At 39.4% G+C, this 19,513-nt stretch overlaps 1 protein-coding gene across 1 annotated transcript in view; it reads right to left on the bottom strand.

Annotated features, from left to right (window-relative positions):
* Window positions 1-19,513, bottom strand: part of LOC103267969 (catenin alpha-2-like) — a 275,900-nt gene that overhangs the window by 19,394 nt on the left and 236,993 nt on the right. Inside the window, exon 3 of the mRNA XM_008065528.2 lies at window positions 1,655-1,821. Within this exon, the coding sequence (XP_008063719.2) occupies window positions 1,655-1,821 (167 nt within the window). The remainder of the gene's footprint in view (window positions 1-1,654; window positions 1,822-19,513) is intronic.

Here is a 19,513-nt window from a genome sequence, read left to right as displayed (position 1 = left end):
TAAGAAGCATAGCAGACCAATAAACATCAATACAGAAACAAGAAAAAACTTAACTGAAAATCATGGCATGAGAAAGATGTTTGCAAAAATAGTCCTGAAAGAGCTCGCCAATGAACAAAAACAAAAAAGAAATGACGTTTGCTAATGAGACAGGAGACAGCTAGAGAAAGGCTAGGCAGACAGACAGGCGAGTCCTTTGGTAACAATGTAGTGAACTCCTGGCAGGCCTCTCAGGCTCAGCGTTGGTAAACAAGCTCCTGCAAGCTTCTCAAGCTAGAGCTAAATTCCTCACTGCTGGGATTGAAAAGCAACCAATCAGTTCACCATTAGGTCCCTACCTTAATACTGACCAATCAGAACAGCAAAGTTCACAGCTAGGGCTAGCCAACTGGCTTGGACTTAGGGCTATATAAGCCCCAGGTTTTCGGCCCCAGACAGACAACCCCTTTGGGTCCTCTCCCACTCTGGGAGCTTCTCCTCTCAATAAATCCTGCTTTTTCACTTTCCAACTGTCCGTGTCCCTTATTTGTCCTGGGCTTGAGACAAGAAACTCGACCCTAAAGAGCTGCAACCTAAAGAGCTGCAGATCACTGGAGCTGGCTGAATCAGGAGAGCTGCCAGAAGAAGGTGAAACCCCAAAGCTGAGACACCTCAGGGACTAGGCTTGCCAGCCCACCATACCAGCAATACTCTCAGGGCTTGGCTTGCCAGCCCATTAGAGTTGATACTTCTGGGGCTAGGCTTACCAGCCCCTTGACTACCCTCTCTGGGGTTTGGCTGGCCGACCCATTGAGCTGACACTCTCGAAGCCCAGGCTGACCTGAAAAATCCGCATCACTAAGACCTTTTGGAGAGGCAAGATGATGTTCTGGAAATGAGTGTTCCAATACAATCCTGAAACAAAGCATCAAAGAGCACAGTGGAAGTCAGCCAATTCTCCACAACCAAAAGAGTTCCATCAGTCCAAATCAAGAGTCAAAACGATGTTTTTTGACATCAAAGGGATTGTTCATTATGAATTTGTACCAACTGAACAGTTAACCAAGTTTGCTATTTGGAAGTACCGAAAAGGCTGCATGAAAAAGGCAAAAGCGACCTAAACTTTTCACCAACAACTCATGGCTCTTGCTCATGACAGCACACCGGCTCACACAGCACTGTTCGTGAGGGAGTTTTTAGCCAGTAAACAAATAATTGTATTGGAATACCCTGCTACTTACAATGACTTTTTTTCTTTAACTGAAGATAAAGGAAATATTGAAAGGAAGACATTTTTGATGACATTCAGGACATCAAGGATAATATGACAGCTCTGATGGCCATTTCAGAAAGAATTCCAAAATCGCTTTAACAGGTGGACTAGGCACTGGTGTCAGTGCATAGCTTCCCAAGGGGAGTACTTCAAGGGTGACCGCAATGATAGTCAGCAATCAGGTATGTAGCAATTTTTTCTAGGATGAGTTCATGAACTTAATTGTCAGCCACAGTATCATTGAACATACTTTCAATATGTTTCAGAAAATGTTGCACCATAGGGTGAGTAACCGAGTGGTCTGGTGAGTAATGACGCATGGATAGGGCAGAGCTGTGTGCCCATGGTCCTGAGCGATTGCCACTCACATAAAGCAAGTGTGGATAAGTTCTACATACGTACAATTTTCAGATGTGATAAAAGCCTCATGACATCAGCCATGTCCGCCAGGATGAGTAAGCGCGTCACCGCTGACAGCAAGGCCCTTGCTGCCCGTACCATGGTGCCACGCTTCACCGAGGAGCATGGGTCATCTGCAAACTCAGAAGAGGCGATCCTCATCGTTTCACCTGGAAGACAAACATGGAGAGGTAGGTGGGCATGTGAGAGGCTCAGAAGCGGACAGTCCCAAAGGTCTGCGGGGAGACAATTATCGCTTTAGATTGCAAAACTCCAACCACCCGTGGCATTACTGCCACGGCCAATGCTACAGAGAGCCTTTTAAGCCAAGAGCATCAGTGCACAGGGACAGGTGTTGTGGACCAAACAAGGTGCTAATTGCACGCTCAGTATGAAATCATGCTTCATTTTAACATCAATGAGGAATCTATTTCAATTTGTCTAATAGTTGAGATGGATTTGCTTGAGTTTAATCATCCTCCCCCTTCATTTCCCTTGGAGCTGGTGATATTTACCCGGCAACTAGCTGACATTGCTGACAGATGAGGTACAAAGTTAACTGCTCCACAGAGAAGTGAAACTTAAGACCTCGGCCTCATTAACATCATATTCTTAATTGAGCTAATCAGACAAGAACAGACTATAGAGATACCCAAGATCTAGCCTCTTAATCCTCTTAGAAACAAACCTCTTCTGTAATATAAAGAACGCTTAGAAGATAATTGAACTGATCCAACAAATATTTGTTAATCAGAAACTTGTGTCAGATTCTGTAGTAGGCTCTGGAATGACAAAGATGACTAAGAACACCCAGTCTCTAGGCGTTCACAGTCTCATGAGCAAACAGGTATGTGGATGCATAATCAGAATACTATGATTAAGTGCTATCGAGATATACGACTAAGAATGTAGGCAATGCCGGGCTCGGTGGCACAGCCTGTAATCCTGCGCCTTTGGGAGGCTGAGGTGAGTGGATTGCCTGAGCCCGCGCGGGTTTGAGACCTGCCTGAGCAGCAAGACCTCATCTCTATAGTAAATCGAAAAATCAGCCGGGCATGGTAGCGCATGCCTGTAATTCCGGCTACTTGGAAGGCTGAGGCGGAAGGATCGCTGGAGCCCAGCAGGCGAGGCTGCGGTGGCCGGGAGTGGCCATTGTACTCCAGTCTGGGTGACAGTGAGACTCCAACTCAAAAAAAACAAAAACAAAACAAAAAAAAAAACGTAGGCAATGGAGAGGAGGGAATGATTTTTGTCATTTAATGTGAGATTAGGGGGAAGCTGTGGATTTTAATGGACTGCTAACATGTAAAAGGAGCTCACCAGAAGACAAAGGTGGGAAGGGCAATTTAGGCAGCATGAACAGTGAGTGAGACTCTGAAGCCTGGAGCCCCATGTTGGTGCAGGGCTCTGTAGATCTGTGGAAAGCTCCGTGAGGAACGGGGCTGGGGCGAGGCAGTGGTGCCTGGTTTGCCATGTAAGAGGTTTGGACTGTATCCTCAGCAGGGAGGGAGGTGACTCTCACAGGTTTTTATTTTTGGAAGATTATTTTAGTCACATTACGTAAAAGAAGCAGGAGGGAGCAAGACTAGGGTGGAGAAACCAGTTAATAGGGCAAATGCAGCTTTAGTCTAAGAGCAGTGACGAGGGCTTAGTCCAGGGAAACTGGAGAGAAAGGGAGTGTTCATGAGAAGTGTTAAATGAACAACAGACCTGAGTCACTGATTAGATGTGGAGACCGCAGAACTGACACAATATGAAAGCCAGGTACATCCTTGCACCAAGGGACCCCAGGAATGGGAAGCAGAGGGGAATGAACAAGGATGTGACTGATACTATATAACTGGGTAGATATCCACTTAGGGTAGTGAAAACCGGAAGAAAGCCTAAATAAATGGAGTTTCATAGAGCAGAGTCTGCATCGGGGTATAAAACCATCAGTAAACTTGAAGAGTAGAGTTAATATGGTAGATTATTTCACTCAGGGTAAAACAATGCATTCGATTTTTAGAGTATAATAATTACCCCCCCCCCCTTTGACAAAGCCTCCACCACTCACCACTGGGGAGAGGAGAACCTATTCAGTAAATGGTGCTAGGAAAACTGGTTGACCACATGCAGAATATTGAAACAGGACCCCTATCTATCCCCATGCACAAAGGTTAACTCCAAATGGATCAGAGACCTAAATGTAAAACCTCAAACCATAAGAACCTTAGAAAAGGAAGGAAATGCCCTCATGGAAATCGGAACTGGCATCCAATTCCTGAACAAAACCTGAAACCCACAGGTCATAAGAGAGAAGATAGACAAGTGGGACCTTATTAAACTGACAAGCTTCTGCAAAGCCAAAGAAACCATCAAGAGAGCAGGGAGACAGCCTGCAGATTTGGAAAAAGTATTTGCCAACACCAGGTCTGACAAAGGTTTAACTTCTTGGATCTACAAGGAATTCAAATGTGCTGAAAAGAAAAAAACAAACAACCCCATTATAAAATGGGCAAAAGATATGAACAGACACTTCACAAAGGAAGACATCCGAGCAGCCAACAGACACATGAAGAAATATTCAACCTCACTAATCATCAGGGAGATGCAAATCAAAACCACACTGAGATACCACCTAACTCCAGTTAGAATGGCAATTATCAACAACTCAAAAAATAAAGCTGCTGGAGAGGGTGTGGCAAAAAGGGAACACTTCTACACTGTTGGTGGGAGTGTAAACTAGTGCAACCTCTGTGGAAAGCAGTGTGGCGATTCCTAAAAGCTCTAAATGTCAACCTCCCATATGATCCTGCAGTCCCCCTACTGGGAATATACCCTGAAGAACTCAAATCACTCTATAAAAAAGATACCTGCACACAAATGTTTATCGTAGCATTGTTCACAATAGCAAGAACCTGGAAGCAACCATGCTGTCCATCAAAAGAGGACTGGATTTTAAAAATGTGGTACATATACATGATGGAATACTACGCAGCCATAAAAAAGAACATAATCATGAATTTCGCAGCAACCTGGATGGAATTAGAGTCTATAATACTGAGTGACCTCTCACAGAAACACAGATCCGCGTATCACATGTTCTCACTCATATAGTGGACCTTGAACATCCAATGTAATACTATAAGAAAATGACTGACAGTAGTGAGAAACTATGGGGGGGAGATGTGATTAACAGTAGTAAATATCTGTCTGGGAACGGGGAAACACCTCTTATCAGCAAGGGTGCCTGAACGAAACGTATTTGTATACCTAACCCTTAACTGTACCCCACAATATCATAATAAAAAATATTGATTATAAAAAAAATAATAATTACCCCTCACCTACTAAGCAAAACTTAACTCATTTATATAAAGCCAGTGATGGCATTGAAAGTCTGTGCATCCTGTAATTTATCTACCGTAAGAGCATTTTATAGGCAGATCAGAATATAAAGTAATTCTCCCAGTTATGGTTATAGGTATTTAAACTCTCACGGTGATACTTTTTAGACTTGGGGAATACGACTGTAAGAAAATATATTATGCTGTTGGTTTTTTTTTAAAGAACGTACCATCTACAATAATCATACTATACTGCCAACTAACTTAGGCTTTATGACTAGGCACAAGCAAATAGCTTAATATATAACTACAGCATAGGAGAAACTTAAAAGTTTATCACCACAGTTGCACAATGGTGGATTTTCAAGATGTATGGTCCTAGAGATCTAAGTAAAATTGACGGTAGAAACTGCAGTTAGGAGATATATACTCAATCCAGCTGTCCCACCCTTGTCACAGGGTTACATAAATCCCCTCTTCTTGCCCATCCTCATCCTTAATAAAAAGAACCATTGGAAAATATCTGTGCATTAGGGAGAAGAAGGCCACTTGTTTCCCACTCTAGAAAGAAAACTATACATCAAGAGAAATCCAGCAAAATATTGAGAACGTCAACACAAGGAAAGCCAGGCAAATTTGCTTAATGTATTAAAGAATAAGTCAACTGCTGTTGTAATAGATCCACTTATTTGAGGGAAAGGGAGATTTATTCTGCACATGAACCCAGGGAGATACATAGTAAGCACCAAATTCTGCAGGTTAAATTATTTTGAGCCCTATTGAGTAAGAGTAGATCACTCAGGTAGGACTATTCCCAGAACAGAGAGCCTGGAGAGGAGAGTCCAGTCATATCCCTTCCCAGCACATGAAGGCTCATGCATTACTTGAGGATCCATGTCTAATCAAATTGATTTTTCAAGTTCAGATTTTCATAAGGTGGGTCTGTATAATACCACTTCATCCAGAAGCTGATTTGTTATCAATATGCCTCAAAGCCAGTGGGTGACAAATGCCAGTGTAGCGCTCTTAGCTAATCAAGCTGGGGCCCACAGCAAGCACCCATGGAAGTAGCTTAGCAGATGTCAATGAAAGGGTGTCAGAGATGGAAACAGACAGGCGGGGAGAGAGAGAGAGAGAGAGAGAGAGAGAGAGAGAGAGAGGGAGAGAGAGAGAGAGAGAGAGAAAGCGCGTGCTACATTAGAAAATGTAATTCAGTACATGGAAAACACATGTTAAATTCTGAGGTTATTCTAAGACAAATAGAAGATTCTTTCATTCCATTTTAATTAAAACCAAAAGCTCATTTTAAGCAGAGACAAATGATTTTGTATTGTTAGAGATCCCAAAGGAAACACCACCTGAAATCAGCTATAGTTTTAATGTGTCTTATATCCCTGCAGCTTTAGGATTACGGAATCAAAACAAAAATCTATATTACAAAGTGATAAGCAAGTTTATCACAATAAAACTAGCTCCTTTTTCAGGGAGCTGCTTCTTTTGTAAGACTGAACTATGTAGCTAAGAAACAGCAAGTGTATGTTGGAGAAGGAACAGAGCGGCAAAAAGAGGGCACTAGAGGTCTTCTTGTTTCTTTTCTACCTACTCTTGTTCACCCTCACATATATCATCACAGAAATAACTCAGAGCAGCATTTATGTGGGAAAGCCCTGGATCTCCTCAAGCCACTACCACATGCTGCAAAGAAGAGACATTAACATCACCCAACCAGTGACCAAAGAAAAATCACAATTAATATGTATGGTGTACTCCTATAAGTGTTGTTCTAAAAGCTTTATCTATATTAACGCATAGATGCAAAAGATTATACATTTAAAGTCACAAAGACCTGGGTTCGTATGCTAGTTCCAGCCCACTTTTACCGGATACTCATACGTGAGCTGGCGCTTTGTCAACCTTTGTGTTTCCATCCTCTCAATTGTAAAATGCAGGTGGAAGTAATGATAGATGCCTCACAGACAGCCGTGAGAGTTAAAATTGGAGATGATGCATTTGAAGTACCCAGCACCATGCCTTCCTCGCATAGAGTGATCATTATCATTAATACACACACTGTCACTGTCATGTCAATCCTCCCCAGTACAGTAAGAATAACTGGTAATCTGGTTATAGGTTGGAAGTATATATTTCAACTGATTCCACTTCTTGTGTTTTTTAATGAGAAGCCAGAAAACATCTTCCCAATAAAAATGCTTATTGTTAGAAGACAGAATCGTTTTTTAAATGGTGCTTGGCTTTTAAATCAGTATATGTTCTGGCTCCTATGATATCCTGGAGGAACTGGAATGGATATATACTTTTGCATAAGCTTGAGGTAAGATGAACTCAAGGAATGATGCAAAGACAGCAAGCAGAAGACAGATTCAGGAACAGAAAAGCCATATACAAAGTAGATCAAGAATCAAAATGGCACACTATCATTGTGGCTCATCCCTTGAAGGTTGGGCTAGCATGCAACGTAAGCACTCTAAATACGTGACAACTAAACTGTTGCAAAACTGTGAGAAGCAAGAATGGTGAAAAGCTAAGGTGAGGAAGTGCTGGGTGAAGGAATAGAAAACTCGTTCCTGTAGGAACATTATTGGTGTTCCTGGATGCTGAGGAGGATTTAACTTGTCTCTTCTTTGCACTCTTTCAGAAATGGCAAGCACTGGACTTGTTTCCTGGGATCAAATGACAGAAGCTGGAACTAGTGCGAGAATGAGAATGAAGAAAAATGCAAACCACAGTGCATGCAACGAAACAACCAGAATAGAAGATTAAGACATACAAGCCCAAGTATGGAGAGAAATTTCAAAGTATACCTTGTATGTTATATCTTGTGTGGTAATTGATATTGTCAACATTTTTACTGTAAAATAAATATGTACTTCTAATGAGAACTAACAAAATACAGATAATTAAAAGGAACCAAAAGAGAATCCACAGTTTCAGTAATGAAGGAAAATCACCAGGGAACATCTGATGAGCTATTTTCTAGAAAGTTCTATCTGCCTATATTTTTAATTAGCAATTTTGCATGCAATATCTGTAACTCATATTCTCCTTTGTCTAAATACCTAATTATTCTTTTTCCACTTACATAAAATATATGGTTTATATTGACAGTTAATGCTCTCGCTATTTCTCCCTGTATTCCAGAATTCTTAGAAAAGAGAAAAAGAGCAAAAAGTTCCAATCCTCTAAACCACAGTTTGTTCCACTTTGATGATAACCTACACCTGCCCCACAACCTTTTTCACACTTATTTTCCTTGAAGTACAAGTCTTAAAGAATCCTGAAAAACAAATCCAGTGCAGAAACTAAAATGTGTTTTTAAGAGAAGAAAGCAAGATTAATGAGTTACAATACCTGACCACAGTTCCCAAAGCCTTGGCCAGTTATGCTACTCAAATTGTGCATCCTCACTAAACTCACACACTTGCAAAGTTAGTGCAGAAAAAAACACAACAGAATTTTTAAATGGTAATTGAGTAGAAAATGCCCTGAGCATTTTATCATTTTGATTATTTTGTAGAGTCTGTAAGGCAACACGATACTTGTAAGCTGCTTACTGGTCTGATTCTCTACTTTTCAAAGCATGGTGGGAAAATATGTATCCTCATTTGAGATAAAGCAAACTGAAACTTTACATGAATGACCAAGGTAAATAACACCATGAAATTTACAATGTTAGCACAAAAGATCTGGATACATTACACCATGCCTCTTGACTCCTCTTCCCGGAAAACATAAGAGAGTGCTTCTTTGATAAGAATGATCCAAAGATGGGTAATGTTCTGAAAGACTGAGTTAAGCTGGTGTTAGTTTAACTGAAGACCTGTGAACTAATTGCATTAGCAAACACAGAACTATCCTCTCTTTGGATGTTTCCAGCAGGGAGGAGATGGTGCTAGAGGGTGAATCAAGATTCTTTCCTCTTTAAGATCCCATTAGGCTGAGTCTGTTTGTGCTTAGCCTTTTAACATGCAGCTCTCTCATCTGTCATAAAAACAGGTATCATTTGAAGAGCTCACAATGTGCCATGTTCTTTTCAAAGTGCTTCATCTGTTTTTACTGCTGAAGAGAATCTGACCAAGCAAGTACTCTTATTGGAACCATTCATATCTGAGGAAACTGAACAGAGAAAGGGAGGCGTATTTGCCCAGGGTCAGAGATGGTAAGTGGTGGAGCAGGCATCTGAAACCTGTCTGGCTTTACAGTCTGCAATCTTATAAACGGTGCTTTAGAAATATCTTTAACATTCTTTTTATTGCCTTGAAGTTATCTGTTTACATATCTCAGGTTGAACCTAGATTGGGAGTTGGAGACTAGTAAACAATCTTATTTGGTTCACGGAATATAGGAAAGAAGGAAGGAAGGAAGAGAGGGAGGGAGGGAGGGGAGAGAGACAATAGGAAGGAAGGGGGGAGGGAGGGGGGAAGGGAAGAGACAGAGAATACAGGAAGGAGGAAAGAAGAGAGGGAGGGAGGGAAGGAGGGAGGGGAACGGAAGAGAATGAAGGGAAGGAGGGAAAGAGAGATAATAAAGGAAGGAAGGAAGGAAGGGGAAGGGGAGTGAAGGGAAGGGGGAGAGAGAAAGAGAGAGAGACAGGGTGGAGGAGGAGGAGGAGGAGGAGGAGGAGGGCAAAAGAAGAAAGAAAGAAGGAAGGAAAGGAGGATAACCGAAACAGATTTCTCTATTCCCAGGCTCCAACGCCCTCCATTGTTTCATACTAGGGCGATTTGTCACTGCCTGTGCATATATATATTTGAGTCTCCATCCCTTTCCGTGGCCCGTAAGCACGGTCAGTGTAGGAACCATAATTGCAGCACCTTGAGTTCTTTACTCCTAACCCCTAACATATGCCAACAAGGTGTATTCACTCAACACATGCTGTCAGGAGAGGGAAAGGACGACCTGCCTGGCACTTGACATTGGAACTAATTTGAATTGATACTGAAGCGGGGAGAAAGGCAGATGAAACTCCCAATGCTATTAGTTCTGCAGAGAAATAGTAATTGGAACATGTTCTTCCTGTTTTATTTTTTGGTGTTTTCTTTTTGTTGGATCTACGAGTTCAGAAAGCAGCAAGGAAATTTTAACATTTGACAATAAAGGCAGGTGCTGGTGAATGTAGCCACTCCTTTGTTTCTCCCTTGTTTTGTTACATAGGCATTGGCTAGCAAGAAGGAAAAGTCTTACAACTTTTTTGGGAAACAATCAAGAGTATGAGAGAGTGATGCATGCATTTCACCCCAGGGTGGTTATGACTCAAATCCATAACTGGGGAAAAGGTCAACAATCGACAATCAGAATTTTTCTCTGAGGCTCAGGATGATGAAATCTTGCTATTTTCTCAAGCAGAATCTGCGTTAAAATCAGGTTCGCCCTGTGGACACTTCAAGCACTGAGCATCTATAGTGGTGCTTAACACAGGTGAGGCCCTGTTATCAAAAAACAAGATATTGTGGCCCAAATATGTGTTATTCAGAGGAAAGCTTTATCTGCTTATATTAAAAAAGAAATCCTATCGCACAAACCACATCTAAACCACTTAATTATTATAAAATGAGAAAGCTGTTTGTTCATTTGTCATTTATCAAGGGTGGTGGGCTCCATATCTCTTTTATCATTTTTTTTTTCAAAGAAGCACCCCAAGAAAATAAGAAATTAGATGCAAAATGACAGAATTCTGATGGGGCCACTGTCTCTGAAGTGATCGTGAGGCTGGAGAATTTCTGATCTGGATGGGACCTCCTCAGCCACCCTTCAGAACTTCCTTCTCATCTCACCTATGAAGATCCAGATACCCAAGTGGACAGTGGCCAGCAGGAGGTCAGGCGGCTGGTGCGGACTGCTCACAGTCCCACAGTGGCTGTGAGACTGACCAAGCACTACATGGCAGCAGCAAATCAAAACTCCTTCACCTAACAAAATCCCAACACAGCTACACAGCCCTATTATAGCCCTGCTTCAGTGACCTGAGCAGCTCCAAAGGCTATCGCATGTCCTCATTTGGTCAGACCCAGTGTTCTTTGTCGCGGTAGGTAATTAAGTCTGTTCCAATGCAATTTCCACCCTATCGAGATATGTTCCGTATGCAAAAGTACTAGAAATGTCAGTAAGTGATGATTAAGTATTGAATGTTATGAGCTATTAAACATCGTTAGAGACAGTAACGTGCCACCTTGCAGAAGGCACAGATCATTAAGCATACGGATTTTAATTATTTCAGCTGTGGCCTTTTCCTGAGTTGGGAGGGGAGGGTGTAGGGTAATATTACTTTGTTGTAGTCAGAAAGATGATCAAGCTTCAATATGGCACACTTTACAAATGAGGCCTTGGCAAGGATCTGTTAAATGTGGCAATAGCCACATTCCATAAAAAGGTTATTAGTTTTGAGGTTCAAATGCAATAGAAGTCCATAAATTTGGAAATGTTTAATAGTGATGAGTTTAGCTTAAAAGAAACATGGCATACAAAGAATCAGTTGTGAACTTGATTTCATTTCATGTTTTCATAAAATGAAGAAAAATAAATTGATAGATATATAATTTTCACTATGCAATAAATGTATTTTTGAAATAGGGACACTGTATCAAATAGATAATTAAAGAAAGTCTATTTCAAGTTAGTTTGTAAAGCAAGTAAGAGTCCAATAAATTAACCTGTATAAATAGAAAATTTCAATAACCCTATATATGTAAGTCAAGTCTTTCTGTAAAAATGCTGCTGTCATTTATATTCTTAAGTCAAGAGGGGTATCTATTGATCAGTATTTCTATTTCCCGACCACCATGACGCAAATCAAATTCTATGGAAATGTCAGTAGCCTGATATAGTATTTGATAGTTGAACTGAGACAGCCCCTTAAAATGATGAGGAAAACAAGAAACAATGCCACAGCTTGCATCTAGACAGGCCAAACAGAGATAATATGATCACTGGATTTAATGTCTAAATCCCACAATTGAAGAATATCTTGGTGGGCATGCTGCCTACATTTTAGCAGATAATGAAATCTGTAAGTGACCTCTAGGACAACAAACACTTTCTCTTTCTGTTTTGAAATAGCCTTAATTGTTAAAATGTCTTTTTTTTACTATTTGGCCTTTGATATACTCTTTTGAAACACATATAAAAGTTGAATCTCCTCCTCAGTAAGGTAGATCTAGAGAATGTTTTTTAATGTCCTTTAAGGAGAAAGAAAATTCAACATGAACATTCATTAGCTCTTTCCAGAGAACTAATACTGTATTTGCATTATGGAAGAAAAACACACACACACACACAAAAAGGGACAAAAACTTTCCCTAGGTTTTCATGTGTTAAATCTACTAGCTCATAATTCAAGACAGGATAATATGCTTGCTTGTTTTTATATTACCTTTTAAGCAAATTAACAAAGCATAAAAGGTATTTGGGCTGGACTCAGTGGCTCAGTCTGTAATCCCAACACTTTGGGAGGCCAAGGCGAGTGGACTACCTGAGCCCACGGGTTTGAGGCCCACCCAGGGAAATTGGTGAGACCTCATCTCTACAATAAATCAAAAAAAAAAAAAAAAAAGGATATTTGGAAGAACAAATCTGGCTTCCAGTTTGTTACATAAACAACTAAGATAGTTACAAGTCACTCTGAGCTATTTCAGAATCTAAATTACTACATATATTTAAAAGACATTACAGATGAGCTCATTGGTATAAACTCCTCCATTTCAGAAGACAAATATTAAGAACCTTCACCTGCTCAAATCCAAGTAGGGGCAGGGTGCAGACATGAAACTGGGTCTCTTGACTCTGAGTTTTATATTTGCTGCAGTTCACTACACTTTTGGGGAAGTGTTCTGCTTTTGATATGGGTTCACAAATTTACAACTGAGTGTCTGCAAGTTATTTCATATGATAAAAGCCTTTTTATACTAGTTTGAACGTCTTGATACTATGCTTATGTGTATATTTTTCTAAGTTCCTCTGGCATCTCAAAACTGCCATTAGTAAAACTAAATAACACTTGCATCACTGATTTCATATCAACTAAAGCATAAATGGAGAGAAAAGCAAATGGGAAGTATAAAAAAAGCACATTATATAATTTGCATCTTATAGACTACAGCTAAATAAACTAGGCTTGAAATTGCTACACAGTAAAATAATGTCAACCTAGTTTTTTTTCTAAAGTAGACTTCAGCTAAACAAAATACAGGAACAATTCTCATAATGAGAAAAGTTGATTAACAACAGAAAATTCTACCACATATTAGAAAAGAAACCCCCAAATTCCAAGTAATTGGTATCATGAACATGGTAAATGATGCTATAAAATTACAGCTCAATTAAGTTATATTTTAAAATATAGCACAGAGTAAACTGATTTTCTTTACTTGTTTGGAAGTGAAAAGAAAAAAAAAACTGGAACAATCAGATTCTAGGATTTAAACGCAATAGTCTTTCATTTCTGACCTGCCACTGGTTTTCCACCCATCACAGAGAAATGGCAGTTTCTTAAATGCAATTATAGCCACAAGTTCTCTTCACTAAACTGACAGAGGTGCCATGACACCACTATTCTGGTTCCTATATTTAGAGGGTTCAAAGAAGACACAACATTCAAATTAACATCAATATATGCACTGTAATAAAACACAGCTGAAAATATATATTCTGCGGCAGAAGGATCTAGCAATAGGTATCGAACAAAATTGATTTAAGGTAATTCAAACCCTTAGGTCCAAAAATGATAAACTGGCAAAATGTGCGAATCAAAGCTTTCTTCATTTCCACGATCAATAGCTTGTCACTAGGGTCATGCCAAATCTCAGACAGACTTCTTTCAACTCAAAAGTACATTTTTAACAAAAGTAAAACAAACCTCGATCCTGAAAGAGAAAAGTATTCCAGTGGGCTGATATGCACCCTTAAGAGTGAGGACAAGCCGGGCTTGGTGGCTCAGCCTGTAATCCCGCACCTTTGGGAGGCTGAGGTGAGTGGATTGCCTGAGCCCGCGGGTTCGAGACCCGCCTGGGCAGCGAGACCTCATCTCTACAATAAATCAAAAAATCAGCCAGGCGTGGTAGCGCATGCCTGTAATTCCGGCTACTTGGAAGACTGAGGCAGAAGAATCGCCAGAGCCCAGCAGGTCGAGGCTGCGGTGGTCGGGAGCGGCCCCTGCACTCCAGTCTGGGTGACAGAGTGAGACTCCAACTCTGTCACCCAGAGGATGAGGGTAACAGAGAGACAGTCTTATCCTTACTGCTTTAGCTTATAGTGTTGATGTTATGATCATATCTCCGAGTGCGTGCTCATGTGCAAAGAGCATAAAGAGTTACATATCATTTAACTCATTGTATTCATTCAATAAGCATGTATTAAGCATTCGCCATGTTGCAGATACTTGCTAGGTCCTAGATATTCAAGATGAAGTCTCAATTCCTGTCCTCTACTTACTTCCAGGTGATGGTTTTGAAAGACTCACAAGAATCATCTGCAGAATATCTCTAAAGAAATGTCCACTGAGTTGACATCTAGAAATTCAAGAAAGAAGCTGCTGCATTTAGGGAATTGAGGATCATGAGTACCTAGTGGGTACTTAGCAATAAGAATAGGTAAGAGTAACCACAAAGTATGTGTGTGTATGCGTATGTGTGTGTGTACGTGTGTGTGTGTATACATACATAGTTTACATTTTTCTTTATCTCTATAAATAGTAACTTTCAGCCTCAACTCTGACCGATGACAGAGATCAATCATATACCACCCACTCCCCACCCTGGCGAGATATTTCTAAATGGCAAAGAGAACACATGAAAATATTCCAGGAAAATACACTCTCCATCATTAATTAGTTATTTGGCCCCATATTGAGAAAACCTGAGTCAACAATGAGGGTTCAAGGCCTCTCTCCGTTCCTAAGGAGGAGCCCTAAATGAAACGTAGAATGTAGGGGTCTAAGAACCCTCTCTAGTGGGCCCCATCTGATTTTCTAATAAGACTTTCAAAGGCAAGAGGTTCCATCTTATCACACCAGCTGCATAAAACTGGAAAATGCAGAATGATAAATGAAAGATGAGGATTATAAGTCAGTGACTTTTAACTTTTTGTCTCCGCCCACTTGATATGTAACCCTCTACCTCAGTCCAAATAATGTGGGCTATCTAAAATGTTAGGAAATATACGTCAAAATTTTTAGTATGTAGAAAAAAATGTTTTAATTTAAATTTTTGAAAAAGACTTTTAAGGTATGCTAATCAAAATTTTGAATAATATGCTCAATATTTGTTAATTCAATCTCCAGGCACTGTTTTTAGAAAGTACATCAAAATTTAAAGCAAGGATCCAATTTTTTTTTTTTTTTTTTTTTTTTTTGAGTTTTAGTCTCACTCTGTGGCCCAGACTGGAGTGCAGTGGTCACTCCCGGTCACCGCAGCCTCAGCCCTCTGGGCTACAGCGATCCTTCCGCCTCAGCCTTCCAAGTAGCTGGAACCACAGGAGCGCGCTACCATGCCCGGCTCATTTTTTGATTTATTGTAGAGATGAGGGCTCGCCAAATTGCCAGTTGGGTCTCGAACCCCGCAGGCTCAGGCGATCCACTCACCTCAGTCTCCCAAAGCGCGGGATTACAGGCTGAGCCACTGAGCCCGGCTAAGGATCCAATTCCTAAACTGAAAAAAAAAAAATAGGAATAAGCCGGGCTCGGTGGCTCAGCCTGTAATCCACCGCCATGGGAGGCTGAGGTGAGTGGACCACCTGAGCCCATGGGTTCAAGACCCGCCTGGGCAACTTGGCGAAACCTCATCTCTACAATAAATCAAAAAATTAGCTGGGTGTGGTAGCGTGTGCCTGTAGTTCCAGCTACTTGGAAGGCTGAGGCGGAAGGATCGCCGGAGCCGGAGCCCAGCAGATCGAGGATGCGGTGACCGGGAGCATGCTACTGCACTCCAGTCTGGGTGACAGAGTGAGACTCCAACTCAAAAAAAAAGGAATAAATATATGATTTTTCTTGTATTCCCAAAGTTTTTGAACATTCTTTGGTATATTTACAATTGAACCCATTCTTAGATTATCTTGTCAGTCTTAGAACCTTTCTGCCTCTTGCAAGCTGATCACAAGAAAAGGGAGCCCTTTTCTTTTAAAGCAAAATGAGAAAATAGTGATAAAGGACTTGAAAACTGCACTGTCTGTTCCTGCCAGTGAGCGTAGGTATATTGTCCCAGGTAAACATATTTCTCATAATAAATTAATAAACTCATATTGGGAGTATAATTTAACTTCCCACATAGGTCTGCCTATAGAGAGACTATTTTGTCCTGCTGATGTTAGTATTCTACTCTGTATGATACTACAATAAGGATTAATAAACAAATATGAATTTTTGCAAGCAAATACCCATGGTTATTTAATTCTTGCATCATTTACACATTATAGAGTTGGAGTGACTCAACTTGTCTTGGGACACGACTGGGAGGTATTTGATTGTGGTACATACGAGAGCTGGTTTTGAACAATGAAAGGAGTTCAATTTCAACTCCTACTCTGAAAAGCAAATAGCCTCTTTTTTTTTTTTTTTTTTTTTTTTTTACCAAAAGGAGTTATAGGTATGGTTGGGTAAGAAATACAGGTGCCAAAGAACTTGTAGACACATAGGACTTATATTTTTGAGTCAGAAAACGGAAGCACTCCTGAACAATACTTGCAATTAACAAGCAAAATTCTAAGCCACCTCCAGTCCGTATTCAGGGATATAAAGCAAGAGTAAGGCAATCTGACACATGGAACAGGAGACAATGGCAACCCTGGCTTATCTAATCCATGCCCTCAGAGATGTCACCACCCTGTCACTCTGGTCTAAGATTGTTATTGGATAGGAAAAGAGGCGAGGTATTAATTCATCTTGTATCCATTATAGGGTACCCTATATAAACAATGGGTCATCAACTATATTTAATTCTCTAGAGTGTAATTTCAGTAATTATTAATAGTTCTATTTAATATCTATACACAATTCCAAGTTTTATTTTTAAAAAAGCCTTTTAGGTGTAAAGTCATGAACATACTCACATACACATGTCACATTAAAATCTTCACCAGAGGGTGCCCTTTTTTAATTACTACAGTTAAGGATTTGGCACCAATAGCTGGAAAAACCAGTAAATGAAACCATTTATAGAATTTAGCCTTACGGCTTCTTTGGCCTCATGTGCTACACATTTTAATTACATTTGAGACTTCCTGAAGCTAATATTTTCAATAACCAACAGATGCAGCTAGCGATCATTTCTAAAAATGATAGCATTGCACAAATCTATTTTGTCCAATTCTGTATTGTTCTCTTCCACGTCAATCAATATTACTTCTTCAATTTGAGTTACTGTTAGCACATTTCCCTCTTCCCCAGAAACTAAGAATAAATGGCTAACAATTTCAAGGACCTCTCTGAATTTGATAATGCAAATACAAAAACAGCTGTCATTTACAAAACACAAGTAGATACCAGGTACAACGCTAAGTGCTTTGCATATATGATCTCACACTGATGTGGATAACATTAGCTCCATTTTAAGGTTTAAAAAACAAACAAATTATGGCTTAACTTAGAAAGTTGTATTAATATGCCTAGGATTACACAGCTAGTCAGCTTCAGCCATGGAAATTTAAATCTAAGGCGCTAGGCTAAAAAATCTGTGATCTTAGCAACCTTGATGCAAGGAGAAGCTGTACACCAAGGGTCTATTGGTAGAACACAATAGAATGATATTGACAATGATGATTATGATGACTCAACAATGATGATGGCAGTAATAGTAATAATAGCTAACCCAAACACAGTGCTTACTCTGTCCTAGATCTATTCATTTAATCCTCATGAAAACCCTATGCGGTAGGTACTATTCCCATTTTGTACATGAAAAGGCTGAGGCACGGAAAGGCCAACTAATTTGCCAAAAGTTAAAAAGCATTAGGTAACAGAATGAGAATTTTAACCTAGAAAGTTTGACTACAGATTTAGGGCTTTTAACCATTTCCAAAATAACACACATGGTTATATACCAAACAAAAAAATAAGAACCAATAACAGAAATAGGGTTAAAATATTCATGACAAATGTACAAATTTATAAAAGTTTTGTGGTGATACTTTTAAAAACGAATCTTTTAAACAAAATCTAAACACTAATATCATTTTCTCATATATTTAAAGGCACTGGGACACTACTGAAACAAATACAACTATGAAGGAGTATATAAAGTAAGAAATACAAACTAAGAAAAGCGTTATCTTTCACAGTGATTCAGACTTATAAGTACTTGTGATTGCGCTGATTCATAGATGCTCAACTAACAATTTTATGAATATCATACTGTGATAAATCTCAACTCCTTTTTCTTTCTATAATTAGAGAAAACTTCACAACCTTCCCTCGCTTGAAAGTAGCCAACAGTTCAAGAGCAAGTACAAACAGCTGACTTTACTTTTAGTCTATAGAGTATTATGAATTCCATTGTGATGTTTCAGCTAACATTTCTTCATTAAGACTGAAGACATATTTAAAGGATTGCTGATTATGCAAAGATCACATATTGTTTTCCCAAAGTAAGAACATCTTAGAGTGGAATGAGAAATTGTTAATCATCTATAGAAGTGAGTCTGCTTTGCACCTATTTTGCACATGTATTCCTACTAATTATAGACCAAATGAAGCAACAAAAAAGAACTAATACATCATTACATGATGGGTTTTCATTAATTACTTTAAATGCTCACCTCCTTGAAAGTATAATTGGGTATTATTCACTACTTCTTTTCAGTTAGAACTTGCAGCACCTCTAAAGTCTTAGGCTTATTTACTTTTACATATGGAAGCTAAAAATAAAAGTAATAATGCTAAGAGCATTTAATATTCCTCTAGCAATATATTAAGTAAACAAAAATTATCAGTAGTCAAGCTCTTAAATTAACTGTGTTTTCTCTCAGTGAACATACCAGTGAAGAAACAGGGCTCAGATTTCTTGAGTTTAAGTCTCAGATACGATATTTTCTTCCTGTTTGACCTTATGCAAGCTACTTAACCTTTCTAAGTCTCAATATTGCTTGTCATAGGTTTATTTTAAAGGTTAAACGAGAGAATGCAAGAGAATGAATAGCATAAAAAATCCAAAACATTTGGAAATACATGTAAAGCACAACAAACATCTTTATAAATGGAAGGGAAATCTCAGAGTCAAAATAAATACATGCAGAAATAAGTAAATAAATAAACTTTGCAGTTTTGAAATAAGAATGTAAGCTGACTCTGAAGCATTAGCAACCTTAGAGTTTTTTCAATCTCAGTTACTCAAAAACTATAGTTTTAATGGCCACACAGAGGACAGAAAAATGTCTAAACCTCACAAATAGTGAAAATGTAAACTTGTCCGCCAAAATAAAATTTAGATTCTTAAAGCCTATGATAGTAAAAAAATTAACTAGAAAACTGTTATCCCCTGGGAATAAGAAATGGTAAAGAAACTTGTTGTCTCAATCCAAAAAAAAAAAAAAA

The sequence above is a fragment of the Carlito syrichta genome, unplaced genomic scaffold (genome assembly GCF_000164805.1).
Source record: "Carlito syrichta isolate Samal-C Ts95f unplaced genomic scaffold, Tarsius_syrichta-2.0.1 Scaffold308648, whole genome shotgun sequence".
In the NCBI taxonomy this organism is placed as follows: Eukaryota; Metazoa; Chordata; class Mammalia; order Primates; family Tarsiidae; genus Carlito; species Carlito syrichta.
Note: the sequence above shows the minus strand (reverse complement) of the source record. Positions and strands in the feature narration are given on the sequence as shown.